Source organism: Microcaecilia unicolor, chromosome 9 (genome assembly GCF_901765095.1).
Source record: "Microcaecilia unicolor chromosome 9, aMicUni1.1, whole genome shotgun sequence".
Lineage (NCBI taxonomy): Eukaryota > Metazoa > Chordata > Amphibia > Gymnophiona > Siphonopidae > Microcaecilia > Microcaecilia unicolor.
The window spans coordinates 9,498,870-9,515,735 of NC_044039.1; the positions used below are offsets into that span (position 1 = coordinate 9,498,870).

General features: G+C 45.9%; 1 protein-coding gene across 1 annotated transcript in view; it reads right to left on the bottom strand.

Annotated features, from left to right (window-relative positions):
- The window catches only part of ZFC3H1 (zinc finger C3H1-type containing), a 134,700-nt gene that overhangs the window by 112,895 nt on the left and 4,939 nt on the right, over positions 1–16,866 (bottom strand). Inside the window, 1 exon segment of the mRNA XM_030214825.1 lies at positions 1,923–2,321. Within this exon segment, the coding sequence (XP_030070685.1) occupies positions 1,923–2,321 (399 nt within the window).

The following is a 16,866-nucleotide window of genomic DNA, read 5'->3' on the forward strand; positions in this document are numbered from 1 at the left end:
TCTTTGTGAACAAGGTAATCTAAAACTGACTCAAAAAGTCTCTCGCTTCCATTCCTGTATTCCTCTTTCTGTAGTCCTACTCCTGCCCCTCTCTCAGAATACTACATTCTTGTCCAGCTTCCTCTTTCAGTAATTTCTTGTAATTCATGGATAGCCTCCCTCCCCCCCCCCCCCTTATCTTTTCAGCTACTTATTTTGCATATCACAGCAGATTTTTAACCTTTGTTTACTCTATTAGCAATATACATCTTTCAGTTTTACCCAGTACTCTTAATTCTACTACCCTTTCCGTAAGCTAATGGCTCCTTGAGGTACTTACTAAGTTTTCTCAACATCTATAAAATAATGAATGGATTAGAATGGGTAGATGTGAATCGGTTGTTTACTCTTTCCAAAAATACTAGGAGGCATATTTTCAAAGCACTTTGGGAGGCTAAGTTCCATAGGTTTCTATGGAACTTTGGGAGGCTAAGTGCTTTGAAAATATGCCTCTAGGTCTAGTAGGCACGCAATAAAGCTACAAAGTAATAAATTTAAAAGAATCAGAGAAAATGTTTCTTCACTTAATGTGCAATTAAACTCTGGAATTCATTGCCAGAGAATGTAGTAAAAGCGGTTAGCTTAGCAGGGTTAAAAAAAAAAAAAAAGATTTGGATAGCTCCCTAAAAGAATATAAGCCATTATTAAATGGACTTGGGGAAAATTCACTGCTTATTTCTAGGATAAAACAGCATAAAATATATCGTACTGTTTTAGAATCTTGCCAGGTACTTGTAACCTGGATTAGGCACTGTTGGAAACAGAATGCGGGGCTTGATGGACCTTCGGTCTGTCCCAGTATGGCAACACTTATGTACTTAAGATCCCTATCTTTGAAAGAGAACTCCCACTTGTGCTTTCATACTAAACCTCACCATCCAGCGATCATTAGATCCGGATTATCATCTACTATGACAGGCCTCAACAAATTTTCTTAGGACCTAGGAGCCCGATTTGGAACATAGATTACACCTTCATAATGTGCTCAGTTGCAGGGGGAAGAGTGGGTAAAAAGCTACTGCTCTCCCCACTGACCACCCACCTGCTTTGCTATTTGGCAAGGGAGAGGGGCTTTAGCCTGAGGTTGCTGGGTCAATGGGGAGAGACTAAAGTCACAATTGCTAAGAGTGGGTAGGGCAGCTGGGCATGTGATTGACATATTATAAAATATAATAACAGATATACATTGTTTGCTTCTCAGTTTATGGAAGATTTTTGATGTATAATTTGATATGTCATTCATGCTGTGGGCTATGATTTATTATAATTTGTCTATCAGATATTAGCGTATATCAACATTTTGACTTTTTGTGTTCACCAGTATGGCTTGTTTTCCATGTTAAATGGTTACGTTTTATTTGTGCTTGGATATTTTACACCTGATGCAGGCAGCTGCCAAAACATGGCCATGTCAGGCTTTGTTTTATCATTAAATCATCTTCGCTATACTGGTGGTTTCTGTTCTTGTGGCCTTCCTAGTGTCTCCAGACAAGGTTTCTGTGTTCAGAGTGGAGGAGGTTGAGGCAGAAGATCATTGTTCAGATTTTGTGTTAAAATAAAAAATAATCATTCATTGTATTAATTCATAGGAGCTTGACATTCACCTTTTGAAATGGTTGTCCTTTTACTTCACTTACTAACTACAAGGTACAATCTACACATTCTCCATTGGTTCAGTGTTCTTACTTCTGCATCCTGACAGTACAATGATCAAAACATACAAGGTGCACTACCGTTTTTAACACGCCTGTAAATTTAAGGCACGTTAGCTGCTAATGCGCCTATACATTTCTATGCGCGTATACCATTTACGCGTTAAAAACGTTAACCGCGCCCACAGAGCCGCTTAGTAAACACAGGAAATAGACATCTAAATCACGTACCTTGACTGGCTTCTCCATGTTCAACCTTTACTGCATCTTTATTCTCTTTCAGCTTGTTACAATCACTTGGAATGCTTAATTTCTGTCTGAGAGGTTTCAATTCAAATGCCTGAAATTTTTTGACCTGATTTTTCTCCTCCGAGGGCAGTTCTTTCACAGTGTCCTTTGCAATACTGCTATTTTCAACAGTAGTTTGGACTTTAGAGTCCACTGCTGTCGTATCGCTTTGTGGCAAGTTTTTGTTCGTCAAAGCAAGTTTTTCATTTTTATTGATAGATTCAAGTTCCAGCTGAATTTGTTTATACTTTAGAAGTAAATCTTCAAAACTTTCCTTCTCGCAGTTGTCATTCTTAGAGGAATAATTTTGTTTTCTTGTTGGGGACCTCCCAAAACTTTTAACTGAACTAGTAATCAAGGAAATTACATTATATCATGTTTAGTTTTAATGCTGCATAACCTTAAAAAGATATGCCTCAGCCAGGAGACTACTGAAAGCCTGCAATATGTTTAAAAAAACAATGCAAAGACTCCACAGCATTGCCAAACTGCTGTACTAGGAGGTTCCTCAAGCCTTTTTGATAAAATGCAACTTTTGTGTTCCCGTATCCTAATCTTCAATTGTAGTGTTGTCTGACATATTAAGACAAGGGAACACTAACATACAACAAAAGCTGTAGTACAGTCGGTGTGATATTTTAAACCAAAGCACTGACTACTACGTGGATAAATCTTATCTTGGATTTCTATTGTTATACCACAATCTTGTAGTGTCCACATTTTTTTATGTGAATCAGGTACCCCTTATTGCTAGATTTACATATTTAAGGCCCTGTTTACTAAGCCGTGATATAGGCGCGTAACACTTTTAACGCGTTAACCTTGCACGCGCCTAAATCCTCCTATAGGTGCCTACACGGTTAGAGCGCTAATTGTAGACACGTTAAAAATGCCTTAGTAAACAGGGCCCTTAGAGCGCAACATTTCCTTCGGGCTACAATCCAGAGTATATAAAAGATTTAAACACAAAAATATTATGTAAAGAAAATAAATTCCAACGCTTTTTCAAAACCTTCGCAATCCTCTCAATGCCTGAAGTATATCGAAGAAAACATGTAGGAGTCCATTCAGTAATGTGTTTATCCTCAAACAGTAGATATCTTAATGAATTTAGCATTTTTTAACACCACATTTAGGATAACCTCTTTGTAATAAATGTTGTAAATCTTGAGCTTGTAGTTAATATTCCTCAGGAGTAGTTAAATCTGTTGATACCTAAGGAAATGAGAATAATAAAAGCTTCTTTTTAAAGCTGGCAGATGACTATCAAAGATCAAGATGGTGTTCCGTTTTCTTCCGGACCACAGATGTCTCAAAACCAGTCTGCATACACTAATACATAAAAAAAAAAAAAAGAGAAACTATTGATTCATTACATGTTAAAGTAAATTTTATGGTGACATTGATCAACCAAAACACAATATCATTTAACTGTTGTCTTGATCTTGTTCATAAAATGAATACCAATATATCTAAACCATAATTTTAAACAAATAAGGTGCGATGATTTTCATCAATTGAATACAATATCCTAGAGGGAGATTATAGAATTATTGAGCACTATTCATATTTATATTAACTTTAGAATAGGGGTAAAAGCAATTTTACAGTATATTTTGATGTAGTTAATATAATCATTAGTCATTTATTTCATGTGATAAATGATTGACTAACTTAAATACAGTCTGATATATGGTTTAGGATTGTGTCTATAACCAGATATATGGATTAGCCTTTGAGTGGGAAACATGGCTTCAATTGTCTGGGATACAAAGACCGACTTCTCATCTGAAAGAATTTCCTCACTGATGACTGGGAACAGACTGATTCCTCAGTACAAAGGCCAGGAGTTGACTAGACAGAGTTGCTGAAATTACAAAAATATATAGAGTGCACAGAATATCAGGCAGCAGCACTTAGTTCAAAGAAGAGTGACCAAAATGATAAAAGACTAAAGAGGTTAGGGCCCTTCAGCCTGGAAAAGCGAAGAAGGAGGGGAGATATGATTGAGGTCTATAAAATCCTGAGTGGGGTAAAACAAGTAGAAGTAAATCGATTTTTTCCTTGTTCCAAAAGTACAAAGACTAGGGGACACTCGAAGAAGTTACATGGAAATACTTTAATAACAAATAGGAAGAAATATTTTTTCACTCAATTAATAGTTAAGCTCTGGAACTCTTTGCATATCTGGGTTTAAAAAAGGTTTGCTCAAATTCCTGGAGGAAAAGTCCATAGTCTGCTATTGAGACAGACAAAGGAAGCAACTACTTGCCCTGTGATTTGAAGTATGGAATGTTGCCATGATTTAGGTTTCTGCTTGTGCTTCTGTTTGGAAAACAGAATACTGGGCTAGATGGACCACTGGTCTGACCCAGTATGGCTACTCTTATGTTCTTATGTACTGTCACTCCCAAAGGATACCAAGGGGTCTGCAGTTCTATAAGGAGCTTTAGGAGAAAAGGTGAAATTAGATCTTACCTGCTAATTTTCTTTCCTCTAGACCCTCCAGACCGGTCAAGACGCTTGGGTTATGCACGCCTACCAGCAGAGGGAGACTGAGAACACAAAAACTGAACCAAGTATAAGCCAGCAGCCAACCCCCAAGCAGCCAGTAAATCCTTAACAAAGCAAAACGCAACCAATGAAAAAACCTAAACTATAACCCCGAAAGGTCAAAGAACCCTGTACTCAGAAACAATTCTTGGTAACGTGCTTCCAATAACCGAACGCCACAGCGTTGCGGTCCTTCTCTGAAACCCAGAGGAAAACAATGGAACTTCAGAAATCCAAAGCTCCCAATTTAGAGTCCTATCAGCAATAGCAACATAGAAATGTCCATATCAATCATCTCTCAAGCACACTAGGACAAAGCACCAGAAATATACACAGCGGGAGGGTTCTTGACCGGTCTGGAGGGTCTAGAGGAAAGAAAATTAGCAGGTAAGATCTAATTTCACCTTCCTCAGCGACCCTCCAGACCGGTCAAGACGCTTGGGCAGTACCAAAGCAGTAAACATCTAAGGGCGGGAACTTTGCACCCCAGAAGTCAACACTGCCTCCCCAAAACTGGCATCCTGCCTGGCCTGCACATCAATTCTATAATGCTTCACAAATGAATGCAGCGAGGACCAGACCGCCGCCCTGCAAATATCCTGCGGCGGCACTAAACCACTCTCTGCCCAGGAAGAAGCTACTCCCCTGGTCGAGTGTGCCTTTAGTAACTCTGGCACTCTACGTCCCTTGAGCAAATACGCAGAAGAAACTGCTTCTTTCAACCATCTGGAAATTGTTACCTTAGAAGCCGCAGCTCCCTTCTTAGGTCCTCCAAACAACACAAACAATCTATCCGAAGACCGAAACTCTCGCGTCCTGACTAAATAAGACCGCAAAACTCGACGAACATCCAGCTTAGCCAAACGGCGCTGAGAAGAATCTCCGAGCCTATCTCCCAGAACCGGTAAAGAGATGTCCTGATTCACATGAAAGGAAGAGACCACCTTAGGCAAAAAAGATGGGACCGGCCTCAACGACACCTTCTCCTTAGAAAAGGTCAGAAAGGGCGCCCGACAAGACAAAGCCTGCAACTCCGAAACTCGCCGAGCCGACGTAATAGCCACCAAGAACACTGTCTTCAAAGTCAAATCCTTCCAAGTACTTGTAACCAAAGGCTCAAAGGGCGGTCCCACCAAAACCTCCAAGACCAAGTTCAAATCCCACGGCGGAACTACCGGACGAAGAGGAGGACGGATCAACTTCACCGCTCGCAAAAACCGAACCACATCGGGAGCAGATGCCAAGGAAACCCCCCGGATCCTACCCCGGAAACAAGCCAAGGCCGCAATCTGCACCTTCAAAGAAGAAAGAGCTAGACCTCTGTCCACCCCATCCTGCAAAAACTCTAACACCTGCGGAAGAGACGAGTTCCAAGGCGAATAAGAACGATCCCTACACCAGTTCTCAAAAATCCGCCACACTCGCACATAAGCAAAGGACGTGGACTGTTTACGAGACTGCAACATAGTCTCAATTACTCTAGCTGAAAACCCTTTCTTCTTCAACCTGTCCCTTTCAAGAGCCAGGCCGTAAGCGAGAATGGAACCGGGTCGGGCATTACGATAGGGCCCTGCAACAACACCACCGACCCGTCCAACCTCAGGGGACCCTTGATCGCCAACCGCACTAGATCGCCGAACCACGGACGACGTGGCCAATACGGAGCCACTAGTATCACCGTGCCGACGTATCGCTCTATTCTTTGAACTACGCGCCCCACTAGAGGCCAAGGAGGGAACACGTACAACAGTTGACGCGGTGGCCACGGAAGCACCAGAGCATCGATCCCCTCGGACCGAGGGTCCCGCCTCCGACTGAAGAACCTGGGCACTTGAGCATTGCTGGCTGTTGCCATAAGATCTACCACCGGCAGTCCCCACTCCAGCACCAGCCGATGAAACAGCGGACGATGCAGCGACCACTCTCCTGGATCCAGAGTGTGCCTGCTCAGAAAGTCCGCCTGGAGATTGTCCACTCCGGCCACATGACCTGCGGAGAGACTCTGCAGATGAAGCTCCGCCCACTGCATCAACTCTGCCGTCTCCTCGGCCACATCGCGACTCTTTGTGCCCCCCTGATGGTTTACGTAAGCTACCGCCGTGGCGTTGTCGGACAGAACTCGAACTGCCTTCCCGGCGAGAAGATGCTGCAGGGCCTGCAACGCCAACCGGACCGCCCGAGTCTCGAGCCGATTGATTGACCAAAGGGCCTCGTCCGGTGACCAGAGCCCCTGTGCCACCTGACCCAGACAATGTGCTCCCCAGCCTGCCAGACTGGCATCTGTGGTCACCACAATCCAATCCGGAGAATCCAAGGGCATCCCTCTCTCCAGATTCGGAGTATGAAGCCACCACCGCAGACTGAATCGCACCGCCTCCGGCAAGAATAGTCTGACCTCCAAACTCTGAGACTGCGGCGACCAACGATCCAACAGCGCTGACTGCAACTGCCTCATGTGAGCTCTGGCCCACGGCACCACCTCTATCGATGCCGCCATCAGCCCCAAAATCTGAAGATACCCGTGAGCTGACGGAGACCGTTTGGCAGAAAACTGACGGATCAGCCCCTGAATCTTGGCAATCCGAACGGGCGGCAGAAACACCAGGCCCCGCACCGTATCGAAACGAACCCCCAGATATTCTAGGGATTGGGACGGAACCAGATGACTCTTGACACTGTTCACCACCCAGCCGAGCGACTCCAAAACAGATACTACCTTCGTTGTTGCTTCCACACTCTCCTGATAGGATTTGGCTCGAATCAGCCAATCGTCGAGATATGGGTGAACCAATACTCCTTGCTGCCTCAAAGCCGCCGCCACTACCACCATAACCTTGGAAAAAGTACGCGGCGCTGTAGCCAGACCGAACGGCAGAGCACAAAACTGAAAGTGATGTCCTAGAACCGCAAAGCGAAGAAACCGGTGATGCGCCTTCCGAATGGGAATATGCAGATAAGCTTCCGTCAGATCCAGAGAAGTGAGAAATTCTCCCGACTGAACCGCTACTATGACCGACCGCAACGTTTCCATGCGAAACGAGGGAACCTTCAACGCCCCGTTGACTCGTTTTAGATCTAAAATAGGCCGGAAGGAATCCTCCTTTTTGGGAACCACAAAATAAATCGAATAACAACCGGTCCCTCTCTCTGCAACCGGCACCGGAACTACAGCCCCTAAATCTATCAACCGCTGGAGAGTCTGCCGAATTGCCCTGGCCTTGAGCCGAGAGCGGCATGGGGAGGCCACAAAGAAATCTGGCAGAAACTCTTCGAACTCCAAGGCGTACCCGTCTCGCACCACTTCGAGGACCCACTGGTCTGTCGTGATATGGGCCCACCTCTGATAAAACTGACTCAACCGAGCACCTACTCGCACCAGAGGCTGGACCCGCAAACCTTCATTGCGAAGCACGACCGGAGGACAGAGCTCCCCCCGAGACCTCACGTCCTCCTCGACGACCCCCACGAAAGGGCTGAGTACGCTGAAAATATCTGCCTCTAAACGGCGCACTAAACCTACCTGGCCTATAGCGCCGGGCATCCTTCAAACGAGCACGCCCTGACATACCGCGACCCCCTCCTCTAGGTCGCAATTCCGGCAACCGCGGAATCTTAGCCTCCCCAAGACCACGCACCAATTTATCCAACTCTTCTCCAAAAAGCATGGACCCTTTAAAGGGAAGCGAACACAACTTGGATTTAGAAGCCGCATCCGCAGTCCATCCACGAAGCCACAGGGCCCGACGAGCTCCAACCACCAAAGCCATATTCTTCGCCGAAGCCCTCAACAAATCATAACTAGCATCTGCCAGAAAGGAAGATCCCATCTCCAACTTGGCTAACTCCTGCACCACGGCAGCCCTGTCCAGCGCGGGACCATCCAGAAGCTTTTCAGCCCAACGGAAACACGCCCGAGCCACTAGACCTCCACATAGAGCGGCTTGCAGAGACAAGGCCGAGAGATCAAAACTGCGCCGAACAAACGACTCCAACTTCCTATCCTGCGGGTCTCTGAGAGCAGTCCCCCCATCAACCGGGATGGCAGTAGCTTTGGTGACCGCCGTCACCACCGCATCCACTGTAGGAGATTTAAAAGAATCCCTATCCTCTTGGGGAATAGGATAAAGCCTCGCCATTGCTTTAACCACCCGACAGGCTGAATCTGGAGAGGACCACTCCTGTAAGATCATATCCCTCAGATCCTGATTCATAGGGAAAGAACGAGAAGCCTTCCGAATACCCTTAACCAAAGGGTCTATCTGCTTAACCTCCGCTACTACCGGCTCAGGAGCCTCAAACCTAAGCGTAGACATCACTTGATCAATGAGCTCCGGAAGCTCATCCCTAGGAAAAATCCTTACCACCGAGGAATCCTCCCCTGGGAAGAACCCCTCCTCTTCAGGATCAACGTCTAAAGGGAACTCATCACCCAATCCACTACCCTCATCCTCCGAGGGAGGGAAAGACAAAAAATCAGGGTCCTCCACATAGTCTAGCCGTGGGCGCTTGCCCCCCAAAGGAGCTGCCCCCTTCTGTACCTCCGGCTGAGAAGCACCTGCCTGCCAGGCCTGAAACATCGACCAGACAAACTCCGGTGGGAAACCCATAGCCCCCGAAGGCCCTGGAGAGCACCCAACATTCTGACCCGGGCCCTCCACCACCTGCTGGGCCGGGATCGCCATCGGAGCCGAATCCAAGATGGCGGCGGTTCCCGCCAAAATCGGGACCGCCGTCACCGCACCAGAACCTGAATCAGACCCCGGGAGGCCCTTACTGCTGCCCGAAACCTCAGCAGACAAAACCGGAGGAGAAGAGAGAGAGTGCTTAGGCTCACCGCAAAACTTGCACGGAGCTCCGGGCGTTTCAATTCCCCGACGCGCGCAGGAACGGCAACGAGCCGCTTTTCCCGCCGACATCGCTAAATTTAAAGCGGTACACACCCAAACCGCCAAAATCGCCCCAGCTCTACTCCCTTCCTCAAAACCACACTAAAACCCTTGCCAGCCCCCAAAAAGAGAAACAACAAAAGGTTCTGATGCAGGACAGCACTGTCTGCTGCTTACTTTCCTTTTTCTCTTTTTTTTTTTTTTTTTTTTTTTTTTTTTTTTTTTTTTCTTCCACACACACAGCAAACAGCCCAGTTGCTATCTACTGACAAGGGCTAAGGCTCTCAAGGTTCCTGTAGCACAGGAGCCGAGGCACCAGGCTGCCTTTACACAAGGTACAGCAGGGGCAAAACCCGGACACGGGTGCAAACCCCTAGGGGAACAGGGAGCCCCACCGGACCCGCTTCCCCGAAGCACAAATTCTAAGTACAGGGTATAAAAATCAGAATCTCTAATCCTACCAGACCAGACTGACTGCTCAGGCTGCACGTTCTACCCTCTGCTGGAGACTGAGATTTACTGGCTGCTTGGGGGTTGGCTGCTGGCTTATACTTGGTTCAGTTTTTGTGTTCTCAGTCTCCCTCTGCTGGTAGGCGTGCATAACCCAAGCGTCTTGACCGGTCTGGAGGGTCGCTGAGGAATTTGTTAAATTGAGATCACACTCCACATACTCTGGTTTAAAAGTGAGGCTTGTTATTTATTTATTTTTTTTTTTATTACATTTGTACCCCGCGCTTTCCCACTCATGGCAGGCTCAATGCGGCTTACATATTGTATACAGGTACTTATTTGTACCTGGGGCAATGGAGGGTTAAGTGACTTGCCCAGAGTCACAAGGAGCTGCCTGTGCCTGAAGTGGGAATCGAACTCAGTTCCTCAAGACCAAAGTCCACCACCCTAACCACTAGGCCACTCTTCCATGGTATGCACAAAACTATCATTTGGAATACCATCCGCAAGGAAGGGATATAACAAAGGACATATCCCTCTGTGCTCATCCGTCATGCACACAGAATTTGAGATTGGATTTACTTTTTTTATTTTTAGTGTTATACTGGGAAATAATTGGTAATCGAGTACTTTATATGTTAAATGCTTGGTGTTTGTATTATGCAAAGTAGGTTTCTGTAGGTCAGGTCATAAACAAGCTGTAAGAGTTCACTGAGATGCACCTGTATTAAAACACTTGGGTGGGAGTAACGTGTAGCTCCGGAACTGGAGTTAGGTTTGCTCACTGGCTAATGAATACAAAGTGTCGATTTAATTTAATATAGAGTTATAACTGCAGTTTTGGCTTCAATTCTGTTAAGAAAACCTTTCAACTCAGAAACTGGGTTTCATGCTAGCTCAGCTACATATTGTGGAGAACGCTGTACTTGAGATGATTTTGCAATGACTAACTATTGAGCTATGGCAACAAATGTTTCATAATTTACAGACCTACAGAGATAAAAGTCTCCAATGATAAGCAGTAGTAATAGTAAATCCAGATAACTGGTTTAATAGACAAAATATATGAACCTGTTTATTCTAACTACAAAATCTTTTTGTAGTCCAGTTATCTCATGTTGACTCCCAGTGTTTGAGGGTAAGTCAGACAGTAAAATACACAATGACAACAAACTACTCACATCAGGAATAAATTCCTTGGCAAACAGCTACTTATTTCCTGTAACAGCTCAGGGAAAATTGTGCAACAAGAGTTAGGAAATTATATGGCAACATTTCTGATACTCTGCAGTAGTATGGAGTATCTGGATACATTTTAAAGATTCAAATTAATTTTGCATTATATAGCTATTTTCCAACCTTGATTTTTGTCTGAATTAATGCTTTTCTTCTTTTGGAGTTTTATGGGTGGGGAACTTCAGATATTGATGTAGGGCAGAAAAAAAGGATGTGACTTCAGAGGTGTGGAAACAGACTGGAATGAGAAAAGTGGTAAGACTAGAAACCACTGATGAGGTTTCTAATCTTCCCTAGCTTGCAAGCTATCTATATGAACGTTACTGGCCATAAGATGCAGGTTCGGATTCAGCGCAAAAGTTAACTTGCACACTAGACACTGGCACAAAGTATATTCAAATGCCCCTGACCCAACCCCCCCCCCCCCCCCCCCCCCCCCCCCGCCCAGGATTACAAAAAAAATTTACCTGGTAGTCTACCCTCTCAATTTAAGAAAATAAATGCCTGGTAGTTTAGTGCCCAGATAGATCATTGTAGCCCCCTGCCCTCCCCAAACTCCTGCCTCCAGCACAGCCATCTTTCAACATGAGGGTGCCTGACCCCTACCAGTGCATTACAATAGACCACTTGGAAGCCAGTCTACCAAATAAAACAACATTTACCGGGGGGTCCCATGATGCAACGCGGCTGATCGGACGCACGCGATCTAGCTCCGCTCCCGACGCCCCTGAAAATCTGCAAATTTAACCGCACAAAGCTCTTTTAAATTACAAAAAAACGGAGTCGCGTACAGCGGAAGAGCGGGGCAACGCATCGGCGCCCTAATCAACAGCCTTACGAGGACGAGAGACGGGTATGCCCGCTAAGACCCAGCGGCCTAAAAAGACCCGCGAGGTGGAAGCGCGCGCCAAAATGGCGACGATAAACATGGCCGCGGGGGAGGTCAGCCAGCCAGCAGACGCATTTAAAGACTTGATTCAACAAGTTACCGCAATTCTGGAAGAAAAACTATCCAAGTTCCAGACATCAGTGGAACAAATCAGAGAGGCTGTGGAGCGGCAGGGCGCGAGGCTGCAACAAGCAGAGGAAAGAATCTCCAGACAGGAGGACAGGGCAGAGGCAGCAGACACGAGGTTGGTGGCACTTGAACAGAAATGCGGGAAACTGGAGCAGCAACTAGACGATCTGGAGAATAGGAGCAGAAGAAACAATGTGAGAGTAGTGGGACTTCCAGAAACAGTAAAAGAGAAAGATTTATGGCATTTCATGGAGTCATGGCTACCGGAAAAGCTGGGATTAAAGGAGCCTGAGAATGGATTGAAGGTTGAGCGGGTACACAGACTCGGTGCTCTGAAAGAGGGAAATGCACGCCCTAGGACGGTTATTGCCAGAATCCTAAATTATGCTGATAAGGAAAAACTTCTATTAGCATTCCGGAAAGGAAAAGAGGGCCTGGAATACGAGGGGCATAAAATCTTACTGTTTCAGGATTACTCTGCCGCAGTAACTGAACAGCGTCGAAAGATGGGACAGCATTGCAAGAGGCTGTATAAGAAAGGAGTGAAGTTTGCATTGCTTTTCCCCGCTAAAGTTCGTATCATGCAGGATAACAAAGTACTGTTCTTTACAGAACCTAAAGATTTGGAGAACTATGTGGAACGTATGCAGTTTTGAAAGTATGTTTTTCAGTTTACAGTTACCAATTTTCTTATTTCACAAATTCTGAGACAAAGAAGATATGGCCGCAGCCCTGATGGCAAATGTTAGTTGACAATGGGCAGAGCCCCACAGCAAGTTCAGCAAAGGGAAGGAGGCTCTCGACATGTTGGACGCTTGCAGGCTACTGGATCAGATTAACAAACGCTGCCTGCTAGAGAAGGATGCGCGTGGAGTTGGGAGGAGCAGGATCACGCCAAGCAATGTGCCGACACCCTTTCCGGTCTGGCAGCAAAGAGAGCCTCCTCACAGTTCTTATTGTATCTCACTTTGCCCAAGCTGTGGGGCACGAGATGAGAAAAGTGGCAGTGCTTGAGGAGTTCTACACTCAGATATGACCTGCAAAGATTGTGAGCCTCTCAACTTGCAATTGATTATCTGTACTAGTTTAGTTATGTTTACGTTTTACATGCTATGGTTAACATGTTCCAAATGTTATAAGCTCCTTTAGTGGGTGGTCTGCTGACTGGTCTATGTAAAGAGACTTAAGTTTAAAGGCATTACGTTTAACAATGTAACACATGATACAAGCAGGGCACCATGGAGCAGAATCAGGACAGGCTCAAAGAAGGTTATAAGAGATTATCTTGTAGGGGGGGAGGGTAAGCTCAAGGGAACGGGGAGAGTTAGTGTTAGGGGGATGAATGACGTGAAGGACTGGTTGTGTGTGGAGGGGAGTATGACTGGGTTGAATGGGCGGGAGAGCTTGGAAGGCAAGGGGGGGTATCCTTCCACGGGAGGGGGGCAGGGAGTGAAGGGAAGGGGGGAGGGAGCGGGGAAGAAGTTGCTCACTGCACAAATGAAGAAGCTAACTAACACACTGTATGCTGGTACTAGAACTTCCTGGGGGGTTTGGCTGGGAGGCCCCCTTGGTATGAACCTCATGATATTTACTGAAAACTTTCGGCTATGGAGATTGCTTTTATATGGCTAGTTTGAGAGTGATATCACTAAATGTGGACGGAGTCCACTCACCAGTCAAGCGCTTTAAAATTTTACAGACATTACGGAAACAACAAGCTGACATCGCCTTATTGCAGGAAACACACTTGGGGAACGCTGAGCATATCAAATTGCGTAGAGATTGGGTGGGGGAAGTATACTACGCCTCTTACAATAATAGGCAGAGAGGTGTGGCAATCCTATTAAAAAAGAACTTGGCATTTGAGCTGCACAGATTATATCAGGATCCGGAGGGCCGGTATGTAATCATAGCAGGCCTTTTGCAGGGACAGAAAGTAGCTATATGTAGTATATATGCACCTAATATATATTCACAGAAGTTCTTTACCCTGTTGGCTGCAAAGCTCACCACCTTCGATAACTACCCGTTTATACTGGGGGGAGACCTTAATATAACCAGTGACCCCTCGATAGACAGGAAACCCGCTAAGATAGTCAGCAAAGACCATGATGGGAGGGGGGTGAACTTCCTTATCAATGAATTGGGAGTAATTGATATTTGGAGATTATTACACCTAGAAGAGAGAGAGTTTACTTTTTTTTCTCACCCACACGGAGTCCATGCACGCCTTGACTATGTGCTGATAAGTCAATCTTTAGTGAGACTGACTGAGAAAGCAGAAATTGGCGAGGCGGTCGTATCTGATCATGCCCCTGTGTGGGTCCAACTGAGGTGGGGTGGAAAGGAAAAGATGAACCGTTGGCGAATGAACCCGGCAATGTACCAGGACCAGGCCTTCTGCAAATATCTAAAGCAGGTGTGGAAAGAATATGTAGAAGACAATTCAAAGCAGCCAGTAAATAGCAGAATCTTTTGGGAAGCAGCAAAGGCGGTAATCCGCGGAAAGATTCTGGCGTATACCGCTGCACTCAATAGGAAAAGGGATGCGGAGCTTCACGCACTTATAGCCCAGGTGCAGGGAGCAAGGAGAGAGCTTGTCCTTGCGCCCTCAGAGGTTAAAAGGTTGGAATACGCAGCAGCCAGAAAGAGATTACAGACAGCGCTAGATGCCAGAGCATTGTATGATATCCGTCTATATAAATACCGCATGCACAGATGGGGCAATAAAACGGGGAAACTGCTAGCAACCCTGGTGCGGCAAAGAAGTGGGAAAAGTTTCATAGGAAAAATTAAGGATAGACTAGGTAAAATTCAAACGGGGAGGACAGAGATTCAACAAGAATTTGTTCAATTTTATTCCTCACTCTATGCAAAGGGTTCTTTCTCAGAGGCCAGTTGTGAGAGTTTTTTTTGCAGGGCTGAGATTGCCATCCCTTGCAGAGACTCAGGTGGCTAGTCTGAATAGACCAATTGAGGGGCAGGAGGTACTGAATGTCATAAAACAATTGAAACTGGCAAAGGCCCCTGGACCTGATGGCCTGGGAACAGAGTTCTATAAAATTCTGCAGGGTGAGTTAGTCCCTTCATTTGTGGCTATGTGTGAGGAGGTACGTGATTCTGGTGATATGGGTACTGTTCTGAACCATGTACATATCACGGTATTACCAAAACCCGGTAAAGATGTGGAGCTTGTAGGTTCTTACCGCCCTATATCCCTGCTGAACCAGGACATTAAGATCTTGGCAGCAGTCTTAGCAGCGCGTCTGGGCACAGTGGTCCCACATCTAGTGCATCAAGACCAAGTGGGCTTTGTAAAGGGCAGATTCGCCTCAGCCAACATACTGAAGGTCAGCCGCATTCTGTTGGAGGGCAGGAAAAAAGCAGGGGACAAGATCATGGCAAGCCTAGATGCCGAAAAGGCTTTCGACAAAGTAGTGTGGGAATACCTATTCTGGGTACTCCGCAAATTTGGTATTACAGGCGAGTTCCTGAAGTGGGTTCAGGCACTATATAGCAATCCCACTGCTCAAATTATAATAAATGACATGTTGACTCCTGTGGTGCGCTTGGGGGGAGGCACCAGACAGGGGTGCCCCTTGTCGCCCCTTCTGTTTATCCTCACCCTCGAGCCATTAGCGGCAAAAATCAGACAAGAGCCGACATTGAAAGGGGTTCAGGTAGGAGGTCGGGAATACCGCATAAATATGTTCGCTGACGACATGTTGTTACTGGTGGATGATGCATCCACAGGCATCTTCCAAGTGATGGACCTTATTAAAAAGTTTGGCCAATTTTCGGGTTTGTGCATCAACTTTGGGAAGTCGGAGGCACTTCCAATTAGTAACCCCTGTGCATGTGCCCAGATGTCAGATTTTCCGTTGGGATGGGCCAGTGAAGGGATCAAATATCTGGGAGTGTATTTAAGTGCAAGGGTAGACTGGGTGTACAAAAAAAATGTAGTGGAAAGACTGGAAGCCATTAAAAAGTTATGCAACAAATGGAAAGACCTCCCAGTCAGTTTTATGGGGCGAGTGGCTCTAGTAAAAATGGTCCTGCTACCGAAAATATTGTATCCCTTACAGATGGTGCCATTATGGATCTGTAAAAAGGAAGAGAGCCAATATCGCAGCATAATTACTTCATTCATTTGGCACGCGAAAAGACCCAGAATCTCATTTGCTAAATTGGTGCTAGATAAAACACAGGGAGGCCTCCGGCTCCCCGACCTTAGAGCATACAACGTGGCAGCACTGATGCGCTGGATACATGAGTTATATTCCGGGGGATCGACTTTCTCCCCGGATGATTTTTGGGAGAGTTGGTGTGCTCCTCTAGACCCATTCGTACTTATAGACAAGGCTCAGACTAGTGGTCTTGGCAAGGTAAAAATCAGCCCATACTTGCTTGCACTGCGGAGGGCCTGGAAATGGTGGAAAGAGCTTGGTGGCACTAGGGGAGGAGTGAGTCCTTTTGTCACGTTGACGGGGAACCCAGACTTCCCAGCAGGTCTTGGAAACACGGTATTTCAATCTTGGAAAGCAAGGGGGTGTAGATACATTGGGGAATTCCGTCAGGTGGGAGAACAGAATTTCCCGTCTTTCGAGCAGCTCAAGCGTGCATGGAACTTCCCTAATACCCAGTTTTATGCTTTTTTGCAAGCCAGGGACTATGTACTGTCAATAGAACGTAAAAACGGGGGCCCGGTAACCTTTAGTAAACTGGATTTAGTGCTTATGCAAGT